The 15,879-nt window shown below is 35.0% G+C and overlaps 2 protein-coding genes across 3 annotated transcripts in view; one reads left to right on the forward strand and one right to left on the reverse strand.

Moving 5' to 3' along the window:
- The first annotated feature begins 36 nt into the window (after nt 1-36).
- On the forward strand, nt 37-12,798 carry LRRC39 (leucine rich repeat containing 39). Of its 2 annotated transcripts, none has more exons than XM_054212900.1 (9): nt 37-2,486; nt 4,679-4,879; nt 5,778-5,883; nt 6,970-7,126; nt 7,661-7,797; nt 9,122-9,267; nt 9,643-9,795; nt 10,869-11,008; nt 12,050-12,798. In XM_054212900.1, exons 2-9 carry the CDS (start codon nt 4,755-4,757, stop codon nt 12,103-12,105), a joined length of 1,020 nt encoding a protein of 339 aa, XP_054068875.1. In that variant the 5' UTR covers nt 37-2,486; nt 4,679-4,754; the 3' UTR covers nt 12,106-12,798. The 2 variants fall into 2 exon arrangements, with proteins under 2 accessions (XP_054068875.1, XP_054068877.1); XM_054212902.1 differs by having other exon boundaries at nt 4,718-4,879.
- The window catches only part of TRMT13 (tRNA methyltransferase 13 homolog), a 6,571-nt gene continuing 2,864 nt past the window's right edge, over nt 12,173-15,879 (reverse strand). Inside the window, exons 7-11 of the mRNA XM_054212897.1 lie at nt 15,365-15,532; nt 14,994-15,066; nt 14,193-14,267; nt 12,896-13,310; nt 12,173-12,576 (exon numbers count right to left, since the gene is read on the reverse strand). Coding sequence (XP_054068872.1) covers nt 12,381-12,576; nt 12,896-13,310; nt 14,193-14,267; nt 14,994-15,066; nt 15,365-15,532 — 927 coding nt within the window. The 3' untranslated portion in view covers nt 12,173-12,380. The remainder of the gene's footprint in view (nt 12,577-12,895; nt 13,311-14,192; nt 14,268-14,993; nt 15,067-15,364; nt 15,533-15,879) is intronic.

The following is a 15,879-nucleotide window of genomic DNA, read 5'->3' on the forward strand; positions in this document are numbered from 1 at the left end:
ACTATCAGGGCCTTAACACTCTAAAATACCCTGTACTTTTATAGGCTGGAAGTAGTTGCAGTCCTTAAATACTTTCCAGTTATTTTTGTTTCTTATAGAAAGCATCTATCTGTTAAAAATAAAAATAAAATAAAAAAAAAAGGAGGATCTCATTTGTTATTCCGTTATTAGGTAAGACTGACAGTAAGCAGAACATTCTCTAAAAGCTTGCATTGCATTATTGATGTTCAGATACTAGAATTTGACAGATTAATCAGATACAACAAAGAACTAACACTAAAAAGTTACTATGTGAGATAAGGACTTTTTAAACTTGGATATGAGGCACATAATTAATAGGTTCAAGTTAATGCGTTCAGAAGAGATGACAGTTATGTGGCTTTAAGGTAAACTAAACAGATGCTGAAGATCGCACTGGTTATTTAACAGGAGATACGAAGAAAACCATTGGATATAAATACTTTCTAGAAACATAAGTTGCAAATAGACAAAAGAAAAGACAGTTACATAGCCTTAAAAATTAATTAGTGAGACATAAAATGGACATTTTCTCCTTTCTTTAGATATATCAAAAACTGCCCCTACAGAAGCATTCTCCAAAATTGTAGACCAAAGTTGTCTATTACATTTAGGTGTGAAGATGCAAGACACAAGCTACCAGAGGTAGAATCTCTGCTATCTTTGATGCTGAAACTAAGCAAGAGGAAAGCTGGTAATGTAGGGGAGGGAGCATACATGTAAGGTGCTATTTATATTTATGTTGTGGTATAAGGGTCTTTTATATGTAAATCATTTCTTGCAAAGCTTGACTAATATATCGTGCTTATCACCTATTCCATTTTTCAGATTTATTTATTCCTAATAAAAAAAAATAAAGCCACAAAGAATTATAGTAATATTGGTTTTATTTGTGAATTTTATGCAGGCGATCCTGTACAGGTGACTAACTTCTCTTTCTTCTTAAAGAACGTATTGCACTCAAGGCTACCAAAAGAACACAGCCTAATGGTTGCTTTCCTCCAAGTATATTGTTGTGGTAAGGGCTTAGTTTGAAAAGTATATTTTTTAATACGATGACCATGGAGAAAATAAATTGAGAAAATATGTGTATGATAGAAAGCATTAAATTGATTTTGAAATATTTGAGACAGAATGGTTTTGCTCACCCAAGGAGCCTGAAGTTTCTTTGTTTCTCAAAGCTCCAGTAAAGGGGAAGGCTGAGGTTTATTTGGTTTGGTTTGGTTTGGGTTTTTTTTTTTCCCTAGCTCTAATTAGCTGTCTCTTTTAAGGAGGAGGAAATTAAGTAGTTAAGTTTTTAGTTATGACTTTTTTAGATCAAGAAAAAGCATTGATGAAAAAAACACTGTGGGGATTGAATCTATACCAAAACTGACAGAAGAAATTCCCACACCAACAACCTGTTGGATCATTTTCGCTTTTGCATAGCTTTTATTTAAACCAAACCAAAACAAAAAAGGCTTAGAAGATTGAAAGCTAAAGCAGTTAGTGTCTTTTTTAAATAGGTGTTGGTGTTCAGGTATTTAGTTGGTCGTGGACAGGAGAGGGTTTTTTTTTTGGTTGTAGAGTTCTATGTGGTAATGCTAGAATCTAAGGCTAATAATGAGGAATTTTTTTTTTCTACTGAAAGACCATTATAACAAAATTAATGATATTTTTAAAATGTTATCTTCATATTTTATACTCCAGTGCGAGAATTGGTTAGAATTATCCAGTTTTATGGCTTCTGCCTCAAATAGTGACCTGTGATTATTGCTCTCTCTCCATTTGGCTGAAGAGAAAGATTCTGACAGAGGTGTTCTCATTTATCGTCTCCAAGGGCTCTCTGAAGAACCAGAATGTTAAAAATATTTCACGACTGGAAGCATGAAAAGGGGTGAGTAATAACCCCTCTGCACATTCTGATAAAGATTACTTTTCTGTCTGGACTTTGATAATTTGCACTAAAATTCTTCAACAAGAGAATTCTTAAGCATGGGCAAAAGTAATGAGTAAAATACTTCGTGATGTAATACTTTTTCTAGACTAATTAGTCAATGTTGCTGTTTAATAGCACTTTGTAGCTCAGTTATCTTCCAGAGAAACATTACTGGAGTAAAGCAAGTAATTGTCATTTTGAGTTTAAAACTAGCTTATTTTTTATTGTGAAGCATAACAAGTACTCCTTTGTTCTTTTTGTTCACAATTTTAACTTTTGTTAATGTGAGTCCAGGATTTTATGGGAGTCCAGTCACGTTCAGCAAACTGGTAAGACATTAAGAGTGGTGAATGCTTGGGGGTTTTGCAGAAGTGCCTCATGTGATACCTTCTATTCTCAGCATAGGTTAAAATTAGAACTAGACTGACATTGCATTGGAGCTTGAGTGAGAGTTCTAAATGGGTTTGGTAGTACAGACAGGATTTGTAATTTATCTCTGCTCTTGCCCAGACGAGTCACAGAAAATCCTTGAAAACGCCAAATAGTTGAGGTAAGTTGCTGTTAAACTCTTTTAGATGCTTGGAGGGGAAGTTGTTGGGAGATCTGATTACTTGGGAGTAAATTTGCAGTTGTTCTACAGCCACACTTGGGAATTCTTTTCTGAACCATTGGCTGTGATGGCATGATTATTATGGTGGTTATTTTCCTGACAAATAATAAGATCTAAGAAGTTTTTGATGGTAGTCCCTTTATTATATAATTAAATCTCCTTGAAAACAAAGTCATATACTTACGCCTTCTTTCATATTTCATGGTTCTAAAGCAATATTTATTGAATAATACGCTTTGCACAGCAAAAGAGAGTTGCCTAGTGTAAGCTTTACTAAAAATAAGTATTGTTTCAATGATGTAGTCTGATACTGGGTTTAGTAGTACAAGTATTAACAAATGTCTCTTTTCTGCACAATTTGTATAAAAAGATATCGAGTTTTTTACCTAAAAAGGCTTATAGTTCAAAAAATGTCCCAAAACAACAAGAAATTATACATCAGGTAAATCACTTAATCTCAGTAGAAGTTTAATCCTGAAAGGTAAGGCAACTTCAACTGTAACCACTGATCAGAGGAAAAATCCTCATACGATATTTTAGTCATTACTGTTGCATATTGGGATGAAGAATAGGAAAGGTAATCACTCTGAGAACTACTGAAAGAGAAGTTAATCCTTCAAACTAGGAAATGTGATCATGTTTATGTGGGGGAGGGAAAGTGGATGCAATCCTCTCTTTACAGGAAAAAATTCAATCCCTCTTTAGGAACCCAAATGCCAGACTGCATTGTGCCCCACTGGTTGCTATTTGTGTCACCTGTCAAATCCTGCCATTTTTCTTAACAAACAGAGAACATTTAAGAATCTTTAATATTAATGTATTGGACCAGATTCTTTATTCAGGCATTATAATTTGATTTTTATGCTGTCTTTAAAACAGGAAGCAATCCTGACAATTTACGTTTCTTGGTATTTGTCTATACATTTTTAATTAAGTGATTTCAGTATAATCAGGCTTTAAAAATAACTATGTTAGCAAGGGACATGATAAACATAAAATAGAATGATTGACAGTTTGAATAAAAAAAATTTCACTAAGCAATTGTGGCTTATCCATGCCACATAAAATGATAATGGAATAAATACAATAAAAAAGATTGCTCTGAAGGACAGACCTGCAACAATTATTGTAGGGAAATACATGTACGAAAAGACCTGAAATTCCACTTTTGTTGTTAGCTACCTGCTTGTTTGGAAGAAAGTTGTCCTCACTTTTTTAATTTGAATGGATGTGTAAGACGTTTTTCTTATTTGTACCTGCAAGTATTAGTAAAATGTTTGAAAGGGAGCACTCAGATCATCACTGTTCAGAGTACACTGCTGTTGGCATGAAGTTTAGCCCTCCAAGCTTATCTGAATATCAATGTCTTGGCTCCAGTTTATTTCCAAAAAAGTCCTTCCCCAAATGACTACTATAACAGTAACAAGAATGCTTTTTAGAGGGATGCACTGATTAGGATGACCGAGTATCCTACTTTGCTGCTCTTCAGGAAAATATGTATTAATTATCTCACTAAGCTAGATGACTGCAAAACTTTAGGCTGATTTTTTTTTTTTTTTTTTTAAATGTGGATCCTGACACTCAGCAGGGCTACAAGAAGATTCAGAGAGAGATCTGAAGAATTTAAAAAGCCTTTTCTTAAATTTGCTAATTATAAAATATATTATAATGAGTTAAACTATGAAGAAAATTAATGCAAGTAAAGTATACTAATTTATTTCCAGCAACACTTCAGTTTCTCAAAAGTGCAAAACTTCTTTAGTTACAAGTATTTATGCCAGGTAGCTGCCGGGATGCAGCTACTGGGATTTAACTGCCTTACATTGCAGCTAACAGCTTAATTTCTTCCTGGGAAGGGAATGAATGCTCATATCTGCATTTAATAATTATGGTCAGGACCCAGCCTACCATTGGAAGGAACTGAGAGAAGCAGTTGTTCACTGACTAAGAATGCAGAGAGATTGCAAGATTACCATTTCTTATTATAAGAAAACTAGTTGCAATTATCTATTTTTATAAAGAGAAAGCAGTTGGTAAAATTCTGTCAGTTCTATACATTAAATAAATTTAATAATATAATCAAGTGGGTATTGCAGCATTTTAGTTTTCATGTCACTGTCCCCATCTGGTAGCTGATACACGCGCTGATGCACTGCCCCTGGAATTCACAGGCAGATTCCTGTGACTGAACCTGAACATGTGAGGATCATGACTGAAACTGCCGTTTGCGTTGGAACGTTCACTGCTGTGAAGACACTTTGGGAAGTGAGAATACACAAGATAAACGAAGAATTACAGAAAGAAAAGGAATTCAGACAGAGGTCTGCAGGAAGGTAGGTAAAGTGTAGATCTCTCAGTATGTGAAAAGCTGGACAACACGTTATACTTCAGATGACTACAATTGGTCTTTTCAAACTCATCCAGAGTCTAACTCTTTAGTCGCTACTCCAGCAGAATTACCACCGGTTGGAATCTAGCAATATGGTCAGGTCAAACCAAGAATTCTGTTTTGTGTTAAAAATATCAGCCTACATACTAAATCCCCTAAATTCAGATATTAAAATCCTATGGGTATAGATAGTGTGGATATCCTAACCTGTGGAGATTCAATTTGTTATGCTTTCTTCTCAGTGGAGGTGTTAACCAGGTCACTCGGTCTTCTGTCTGTCCAGCAATTTAATGAAATGTGAAGAAATTTAGCATTCTATTTTTGTAACTCTTCCTAATTTGTCAGATTGGTTTGAAATGGAATAACAAATTCAAAAGTTACTAATGGAAAATACAAGCGGAAAGAAAAAGAATTAGCCTAATTTTCATAATTCTTCTTTAAGTCCCTTTGGAAATCAAGCTAAAAGAATCCCTAGCTGATTTACCTTGTTTGATTGCATTTACATTTGGTGGAACTGAAGGCTTCCTTTTTAGGAGACTGCTTCAAAATTAATGGCTTTGGAACTTAATTCCACATGACTTTGTATTCTGTTGCCCTGCTGCAGCATGATGAAAGTGAATGAAGTTATGTTGTCCTTCTGACTGTAAATAGAATTCCTGTAAATTACTTCAGCCAAACATTGCTTTATGTTCCTGTTTTCCCTCAAATTGATAGTATATTTAGCATCCAGAGATAATAAATGTTGTTTGACATCCAAAAAGTCTCTTTGTTCCAGAAAATTGAATGGATGGTAATTATTGCCTGTATTCATTGTTGCACCACTGATCTTCTTTACCTTGTAGGCTACTACTAGTCTGGGAGGAGAGAGCTGCTCTAGCAAAGCTCAAAGAAAAAGTTATTCACGAAGATGGAAGAGCAATTCTGAGGATAGAGGAAGAAGAATGGAAGGTAGTGTTGATAGGAATGAATGTTGTTTGGGCTGAATGACTGATGCATCAGAAAACTACTATTTACAACTTTAGTCTCACAATTTTACTGTTTTTAATCTATGAAGTGCTTTGCTAACAATGAATTGAGACTGTTGTGAGGGTGTAAAAGCAAGCTGGTTTTCTTTTTTAGTACTGAATATGAAGCATTACTTTGCAAAAATACAGCTCAAAAGGCTTTTCTGCATTAGAAATTATTTACACTGCAAATTATGAGTTTAATTACGTAAATTCTCATTTAACATTATCATACCGGAACTGTTGAAATGTGTCAAGGTGTTTAGGTGCATGAAAATATTTCTTACTGTTATTTACTTTCTAAGAGTGAAAATGAACCAGTAGATTCCCGGAATACTATTATTTTTTGTTTCTAATGCTGGGGGGAATTGGCTAAGTGTAGACTCAAAGGCAGAGTGGAAGCTAACAGTCTGTTCTGAGCCACACAGAAATGCAGGTGCCAGTCCCTATAAAGTGTTGAGAATTAGACCGTGTTGTGGGGAGTGAGAGAGTGACACCCACACTCAGCAATACTCTGGTGGTCCATAGGCCAGCGTTTGTTCAGAACTCATAGCATACGGACATTCTAATTTTTAATATCCCTCAGCTCTTCTGCTCTCAGCTGCTCGCTGTTTTTCTTAACAGAATAAGAAATACAATTTAGACCACGATTTAAATGCAAAAAGCTATTTAGAGCAGTTTCATCTTCAGTTATATTGGCTTTCTTTTTTTAAACAAACAAACAAACAAACAAACAAAGAAAAGCAAGCCTGAGGCTTTTCAAGCAATGACAGTAGTGCAGGTATCTAAATACTGGGAGCAAAAAGCGGGCAGGTTAAATCTGTGGTCAGAATGACCCGCATCCATCAAGTTCATATTGGGATGTTACAGTATAGCTAGAGAAGAAGGAGAGATTTCTTTTTTTCCCTCCTTTTTTTTTTTTTTTTTTTAATCACAAGACTGTTACTGTTTTAAATAAAACTTCTACCTAAGCCTGTATTCTTGTTGTATACTAAGCTGAATTTCTTCTGGTTCATATTTCTTGTCTTAGACGCTGCCTTCGTGCTTATTGAAACTAATCCATCTCCAGGAATGGCAGCTTCATAGAACTAGTTTGCAGAAAATTCCTCAGTTCGTTGGAAGATTTCGCAATCTTGTTGTTCTGGATCTATCCCGGAACTCAATTGAAAGTGTACCTAAAGAAATTGGTGAGCTGTGCTTTCTTTTATTTTAAGCTTTTATTTTATTTTTCGAAGAAAATTAATTGTACATAAACATGCCATTGTTGTGTACTTTGCCTGTCTATCAATCCTATTGGGTAGTTAGAATTAAATCTGACAGTGAGATAAAGATCTTAAAACCATGGATTCCTTCTAAATTAAAAAAGATGGCTGGATGGAGGAGACATAACTTTGTGAAAGGTCACCACAAGAAAAAAACTTGTAAGCACAGCAGATACTAGACATCAGAATATAGCTAGAAAAGTGATATTGAAAACCAGGCTTCATGTTCTGAGTCTACAGCATGAGTAGCCCATGTTCATAAGTGGTTTTTGAGGCTTTTTTGTAGCACTCAACTAGAGTTCTGTACTAGAGTCCTATGTCTTACTATTTGTATTTCAGTGAATATGTTTATTTTTAAGTGAGAACCTAGCGCACTTGTATAACAGTATAAGGATAACACAAAACAAGTAATGTTGTATTTCAGATAAAATAAACATTTCTCATTTGTGGTCTCTGCAGGTCAGCTGACTAGCCTCCAAGAGCTGCTTCTCAGTTACAATAGAATAAAATCTGTTCCTAAGGAAATAAGTAACTGTGTCAGTCTGGAAAGATTGGAACTGGCTGTGAACAGGAGTATCAGTGATCTTCCTCCTCAGGTGCTGATAGGCTGTTGTGGTTTTTGTTGAGTTTTGTTTAATGCATATTTTGAATTTATCCAAAACTAATTATCATTAAACATTGCACTCCATGTTTTCAGATTTGCTTTGATATTCTGATTTTGCAACTACTCCACAGAAACACATATGTGAACAATATTGATATGATCAGTCAAACTGAAGCCACATGAGGACAGACAGATGTATACCTGCATAGTTGAAGGACCCAATCTTTGTCCAGATAAATGACTTGGTAGTGCATGTAGGACAGTGATATACTTGATGTTCATTTGTTTAGATCTTCTCTGATTTACCCCACCGAGGATCTGATGCCTTAGCACAGAGAAGTTCCCTTTTATGGATGAGAATACAAATTCATACCATATGCCAGGACACAACTGCGAGCATCTTTACCAGAGCTGCTAGCTATGAAAAGGGTTTGCAATAGTTGACAGCAATCAGTGCCTTGCAAAATTGAGTGAGTCCAAACGGTAATACCTAACAATAAATCATCAAATGAAAATATACACTATCAATCAGAATCCAGAATTTACAAATCTATGTGAATACTGGTTACGTGGTGTAGTGTAGAGCGATAGCTTTTAAATTAACAGCTCATCTTAAATACATAGTTGTGTCCTATTGAGACTACAATGATCCGTGAAGCTTTGGTTATACGTACTTGAGTGGCCTTCAGTGTTTAGACAGTTGGACCAGATTTGCAATAAAACATCTTTGAATCACTTGAATGTTGTAAAATCACTTGAAGACATGATTCACCAAAGGACTTAGGTGTTGCAGTACTGAATGATGCTGTGTAATTGTTAGAATGTCTTGCCAATAATAATGGACTTTACAACAAGGAAGGTGTGCAGGTTCGCTCTAAAATACAGTCCATGCAATTTGATCCACAAAAATCTAAATATATGACTAACGAAAAATGGCATATTGCATGGAGTATGAAATACTAAGGACAATGGTATCTTTAAAATGCTTCCTCTTCTCAAGGCTTGAGGTATATCTGTGTTGCAGCCATGGCGTTCAGCTTCTCAGCAATTAGGGCGCTCACTACCACTCACTACAAGAACTTTATCTGCCATAAAGTTCTTCATGTGGCAGTTTCAAACCTACCTACCTTACAGGCAAGAATGGTAATTTTTAGGTAATATCAGCTAATGTAATGTAACTCAGAAACTATTCTGTGTTTACTAACTCCAAAATGTGTTATAATATTTTTAATTTTTTTTTTTTAGTCAACATTATTATAGCACTGCTGTAATGGAACAGCTATGCAATCTTGCATTAAATCTCCCTTTCTTTTCAGCTCAGTGATTTAAAGAAGCTTTCACACATAGATTTGTGCATGAATCAGTTTACTACTATGCCTTCAGCTCTTCTCAACATGCCAAATCTAGAATGGTTAGACATGGGGGGGAATAAACTCCAGGAGCTTCCTGATGCAATTGACAGGTAAATAAAGCTCAAAGCTCACATCTTACTCTCAGTTCCATTGCATTGAAATTCTAATTATTAAACCCTACTTCAAAAGATTATTTTAATGTTAACCTCACTGTAAACTTAAGATTTATCAGCCCTGATATGTTATTTTGGATGAGCTGGAATAATCCATTCAATAAACAATAAATTCAGTATCAACTACCCAGTAAATATTCTTGCCAATGACATTTTTGACCAGAGGTTAGGTAATTATCTTTGATACTGGGTTTCCTTTGAGAATTGTTGTATTCTTTATGTGGCTGTAAAAATGAATCAATTACTTTATATTAGTGATTTATAAGATCGATCTTCTAAATCTTGATTGATTGCAAAATACCTCTTTTACAGAATGGAACATCTCCACACTTTATGGCTCCAAAGGAATGAGATAAATTCTTTACCAGAAACCATTGGTAATATGAAAAATCTTAGTACTCTTGTTCTCAGCAACAACAAACTTAAGGATATTCCAGCTTGTATGAAGGACATGACGAATCTGAGGTAAGGAAAAGTAACAGAAATATAAACAAAAATACCAGAAGACAAGTTTTAAAGCCTCCCTTAAGTGGTGTATCATGGAGTGATAGTAAGGAAGTGGAAAAGAAAAGGCATGTCCACAGTTGTACAGATGGACACAATACCATATAATTACATAGCATAATTACACAGATTCACAACAGTTGAGGATCTGGTCAAGAAAGCTTTGTGTAGCACAACTCATTTAAAGAAGTAAGCTACGATAGTTACAGTCCCAAATGAAAAAGGAGACTGTAATACATTTTCTCATTTCTGAAAGGTCCAAATTCCCAGTTCTAATTGACATTTTATATCACTCTCTAAAGCCAAGAGCTAGGAGGAAAAATGTGACAAGCATAAAAATGGCAAAAAGTAGAACTTCGGCACTGAGAAGTCAAGCATTCAGAATTAAATTATGTATAAGAATATGGATGAAACTCTCCTGTACTTGCTTGAAAAAGGAAATGAACATAAAATTTTAATTGGTAGAATTGGAATTATTATTTTGTATACTGTGATAGAAACTTTCCTGTTGTTTTACATTTTCATTTGAATTACTGGATACTGGCCATTTTAGAGAAAAAATGCTAGTCTAAATAAATCATATCTAACCCAGTAAAACAATTCTTGTTTTCAGATGTTTTAGAAGCAGCAGCATGTCTATAAACATATATATACAAGTATAGGCCCAGGCATGGATCAAGGACAGAGGGAGAAAGGGCTGGCTCTTGCCTTGCAAAGGTGGGAGGATGCAAGCATTTGCACTCTTGTTCTCATCCACTCATCTGTTTGTGGAAGCTCAATAAGGATGACAATTAGGTGAAAACCTGAAGACAAAGTGAGGAGTACTGCAATGTTTTCTCCCACCACGATCAGCTACTGTTGTTATAAGGCCTCATCTTAGCTTAGTTTACTTAATATTACTAATATAGTGGTGAGTTCAGTACAAGAAAAGACTTATTTTATTTTGCTCAAAATACTGTTTGAGGAATTTTAACTCGGTTGTTCTCTCTGGACAAAACCTATTGCAAGAGTAACCTTTTCTGGTGAACCATCAGATTCGTCAACTTCAGAGACAACCCACTGGAGTTAGAGGTAACACTTCCTCCATGTGAGAATACAGAAGAGGAGGAGCAACAGGAAATGTTCGGCATTGAATTCATGCACATGTATATCCAAGAGTCACTCAAGAAAACAGGTATGGCTTTTTTATTAATTCTAATCTCTCTGGAATACAGTGAGGAAGGGAAGGATAAACTGGATAAAAGAAAGCTAGGATGCATATACAAACGAAACATGAATGATTTTCTTAATAAATAACACTTTCCAAAAATCTGTAAACAGATTTTTAGTGAGGCCAGGGGCGCTTTTTTCAGGAGTTGGCACAGCAAGTCTTCACATGAACAGCGTATGTTCTAGTAGGAACATATTGGAACCATGGAACATTGGAGTAAATGTGCCTGAGTTACCTACAGTCTGGATAACTGGAAGTTGATGACTGTCTCTTGTATTTGCAATTTAATCAGTTTACGTAGTGTGGGTCTTCCAGCCCTGTTTGCCTCATGAAGCTCAGCTTTCCCTATTTTTGGATGTTGTCCAGATGGAGACTACCAAATACGGATGTAAGGGACAGAGGCCTACATTCCCAATATACAGTATTTCTTAGCAATGAAGTATCAACAACTGTTAAACAGAAGTTTCTCACAACTTGCTTTCCCTTACAGAAAATCCAATCATAACAAAACACCCCTACAACTTCATCCCATTTCGAAATCACTATGACCAAAAAAATGCCATTACTAGTCTCAAAGGTTAAAGGTTAAAGTCTACAGCTTAAAGGTTGCAGTAGAACACCAAAATGAGCACTTGTGAACAGATGTGCAGGTGGCAGCTGTTACTTGCAGAGAGAACTTCATTGCAGATATAAAACGTTCTCTCTGATCTTTGTTCTGCTTCTAGTGAAGGCTTAAATAACAAATGACTGAAATGCTCTTGATTTAGAATGCCAAGCCAGTTTTTTCTTACCAGTATTTCATGAATGAATAATCAAATTAGCAAAAATATATCAAGATGACAATTTACAAATAAGTTTTCTTCCTTAAACAGATTCCCCTAGCAGCACAGGCTGATGAAAGTACCTAGGCCTACTTAAATTTAAGAGGAAATACAAAGCTATCCTGAACTTCAAAGTTAAAATGAAGTACGTTAACTTCTCTTATTTTAACCTATTGTCTTTCAGGAAATCTGGAAAGTTGTGCTTCTGATCCTTCTCCTATCATAAATGCTAATGAATAAAGAATGTAACTGTGAATGGAAGAAAATATCAAGTATACTTCTTCTTAGTAAAGAGGCGTACAACAGGTTTCAAATATTCTTAGGCATTTTATTTTTCCACTTATAAGAACTGTTTTGCATATTTGTAATTCCCAGTGAAACTGGGAAATATAAGACCTTTTCCTGGGTATAGGAAAGACTAAAACAGTTTTTTGCAAGCAATGAATTAGCTTTTTAAAAAAGATCAGATAAGTTTTATAGGGTTTTTTCCCTACCAATTCCAAATCTATCTCCTGTCACAGAGTTGGCTCTGGTATCAAAGATGGACTTGGGACAGCTGTCAACAGGACATTCTCCAAGGACACAGCAGACTCTGTATAATACTGTAGTGCTGCCTTGTAGCCTCGTTGTTGTAAATATTCAATCCGTCCATGATCAATCAGCCGTTTACAGAGGCAACCTATCTCCTTTCGTTCTTCAACAGTAAGTATCCTAGTTTTATAAAAAGGAGGAAAAGAATGAATATGTGTCAGAAGAATAGTTTTGTTAACATTAGTAGTTAAGCTTAGAAGTAGTATTGACATCAATTTATGTTAATTTTAATTCAGGCAAGCATGGCTGTTTAAATATTTTAAAACATATGTCCACAAAAATTGTATTTTTAAAGTAGAACATTTCTATAAATTTAGTAATTAAAATGTTTCTGTAAAATGAGTCATTTTGAGGACCTGAAACAATTTCATGTACCACTATACATAACTGCTTTTCTGCAGGAGTCCATTTGCTAGGAAAAAAAAATATAATTACATACCCTTGTAAAATATCAGAACCACCTTCTGTCTTGCTGAATGTTTGCTCATGTTCTTCTGTGTCGTTAGTTTCATCTTCACTTTCTTGACTTGTAGAGGCTCTGGTTGTGGTTTCTCGCATGCCACAAGTGGCCCAACTACTCATTCTCTGAAAATAATGAAATTCTAATGGTCCAAGTCCTACTGATTTAAAGAATTCTCTGCCTACATAATGTGTCCAGTCACACTTGTGATGGCAACACAGTGCAATAACAATTCCAGCTACAGGCTTACAGTCATCTTTATTGCATTCATTATCAGCAGAATTGCTAGAAGCCACCTCTGTCTTATCAGTCCTAAAGCGTTTTGTTGCAGGCTCTTCACTTTCTCCGTCACAGCAAGCTGTATAACTTTCAACCAAGCATCTCAAAGCAAGATCTGGGAAAAAACAGATATACACCCCTCAAAAAATAGTGATGAACACCACACCATTATTTATACAGGCTCTATCATGGTTGAGAATGCACTTCCCATAAAGGAGAATAAAAGTATACATTACAAACTAAGCCAAAAAGCAGTTTTAAGGATAACTAAAAATTACAAGCATGCTTTGAAAACATGAAAACCCTAAATTCTAAATGAATATTATGAAACCTCTGGCAGTACTAAGGGCTTATCCTCTTGAATATTTGTTCTACATAAGTGAATGTGAAATACTTTGGTTAACAAACTGGCATATTGTAAGAGGATCTCCTCCCTATAAAACATGCTCTAAAAGTTTGACATTTAGTACACAGTCTATTGAATAGATATATGTACTACTTAAACGCTTAACTGCATCATCTTTTGTAACAGTAACTATATAGGTGTCACATTTGAGATGTCTTTCTCTACTTAGTAGACATATAACATTAAAAAAAGTGTTTAGTTAGTTTAAAATGGCCAGGACAGAAACACATTCTTCTCACTTAAAAAGAAAAATATTTCGGAGTAGAGGCAAAGGTGTCAAAAAAAAAAAAAAAAAAAAAAGAGATACTTTCAACAGTTTGCAAATACATGACCCATGCCACCACACACTATTCTTTGTTCTACTCTATAAAAAAACAGAAAGGTTTTACTTCTGTCTAATGTAGCCTTGCATCTATTATCCATTTACTATTCCACTGAAGTCAACAGATATTTAGAATATAACGGCGACATTCACCAACAAAGGGTCAGAGGGCAAGAAAAGCTTAAAAGGACAGTTTGGAAGATCAGTCCATTCAGATCGTAAGATTTAGTATCCTAACTTTCTGCAGTTAACACGTATACGATTCATACCTGTTGCAGCTCCACACAAATGCTTCCCAATTCCTACCACTGGTAGTTTTTTCTTCTCCAAAATAGGTACTTTCTCTGAAAGGAAAAGGTTAAAAGAAACCCCAAAAAACAAAACACACCACACACACACACAATCCACAACAACCCCAGAACCTCTATTATTATAGTTGGGGCAATATTTTTTCTGGATAATACAATTTCAGCACACTTAAAAAATGAAATACATGTTTACCACTGCTGAAACTACAGTGGTCTGTACATACAGTTATAAGCTATTAAAAGGAAAATTTCTTTTTCTAAAACAAATGAAGAGAATCAGATGCTGTGGCTGAGAAGCATATTTAACCATTTCAGCCTTTCTACACCGCCTATGAAATGTAAATATGACATTAATGCATCTCCTGATGAGAGCTGTTCTCACAAATTCTATAGAATTGATATGATTGATACCAACGATATGCATGACTTACTTTATTCTGCACACCTAAAACAAACAATGCAAAGGTGTTTAATCCTGCAGATTCTAAAAAACCTTCAAAAGTTTTTTCTTTTGGTATTTCTCACCCATAATGATGTCCTGTAGGTGTATAAAAAGCAGAAAATTTTAAATCTCTATTTAATATATGTATGCCTGTGTATACGTATATACACACTGTATTAACATGTCCAAACAACCACTGAGAAATATCTTCAAAACCAAGTACATTTAAGCATGCTACATACAAATTGACTTGAACTCCAGTATTCAAAATCTAAAATTAAGCCTTTATTTCAGAATTATGCAAGCCAAGAAGAACTTACTTAAACATAAGTGTTGAATATCAACTTGAAGCCTTTCAAATATAGAATCTCTTCTTTTATGTTTTCCATCCACCTGTGTAAACAGAACAAGATCATTAAGTAAGGCTGGCCACTAATAATTATAATTTTGTTCCAGGTATTAATGTCGGACTTTTTTTCCCTGTCAAGCCAACATTTGCACATTTCCAACATTATACACCAGGATTTTTTTCTAATAAATTTGCTATTGGTGAAGTATGGAATCACACTTCCAAAACTTTTAAAATTTGAAGGCTTTATGTTCTTTTTGAAGATAAAAAGCAAATACTAACAGCTTCAGTGACAACAGTTTAAAAATTATACTCTGATAACAAGACAATATTGTCTCTTACCTTGAATCTTGTAGTTGCCCTTTCCACAAGCAAAAACTGAACGTTTTCAACGTTCTGTAAGGCAACATCAACCCAATGAGACAGCTTTCCTCGCCCAGCTCCAAATTCAACAAAACATCTTCCTGGACCAAGTAAATGTAATTTTTCCATGTTACCTAAAATTGAAGCCTACAAACATAGATTACTTATTTACAAACCAAGCAAATGTATATACCATGTACTGTAATACCTGACAGAAAAATGATTATTTCACCAAACTGCAGAAGACTTTTTCAAGTCTCCCCTTCCATGAGGGATTAGGGAAAAAATCTTGTGTGTACAGAGGAAAGGGATTATAAATTCTGTCTGGTCAGCATCACCCTGCCTTTCTTCCACTGCTCACACAACTCCACCCAGAAGTTTTTTAAATGGAGTTCTGGGATCAGATACACATTATATTATTTTTTCTCTGATGATTCTCAAAGTAGTCATCCAAAATATGGGTACTGTATTGGATTTTCTGTGAGGCATCAGTG

Source organism: Rissa tridactyla, chromosome 8 (genome assembly GCF_028500815.1).
Source record: "Rissa tridactyla isolate bRisTri1 chromosome 8, bRisTri1.patW.cur.20221130, whole genome shotgun sequence".
Taxonomy (NCBI): domain Eukaryota; kingdom Metazoa; phylum Chordata; class Aves; order Charadriiformes; family Laridae; genus Rissa; species Rissa tridactyla.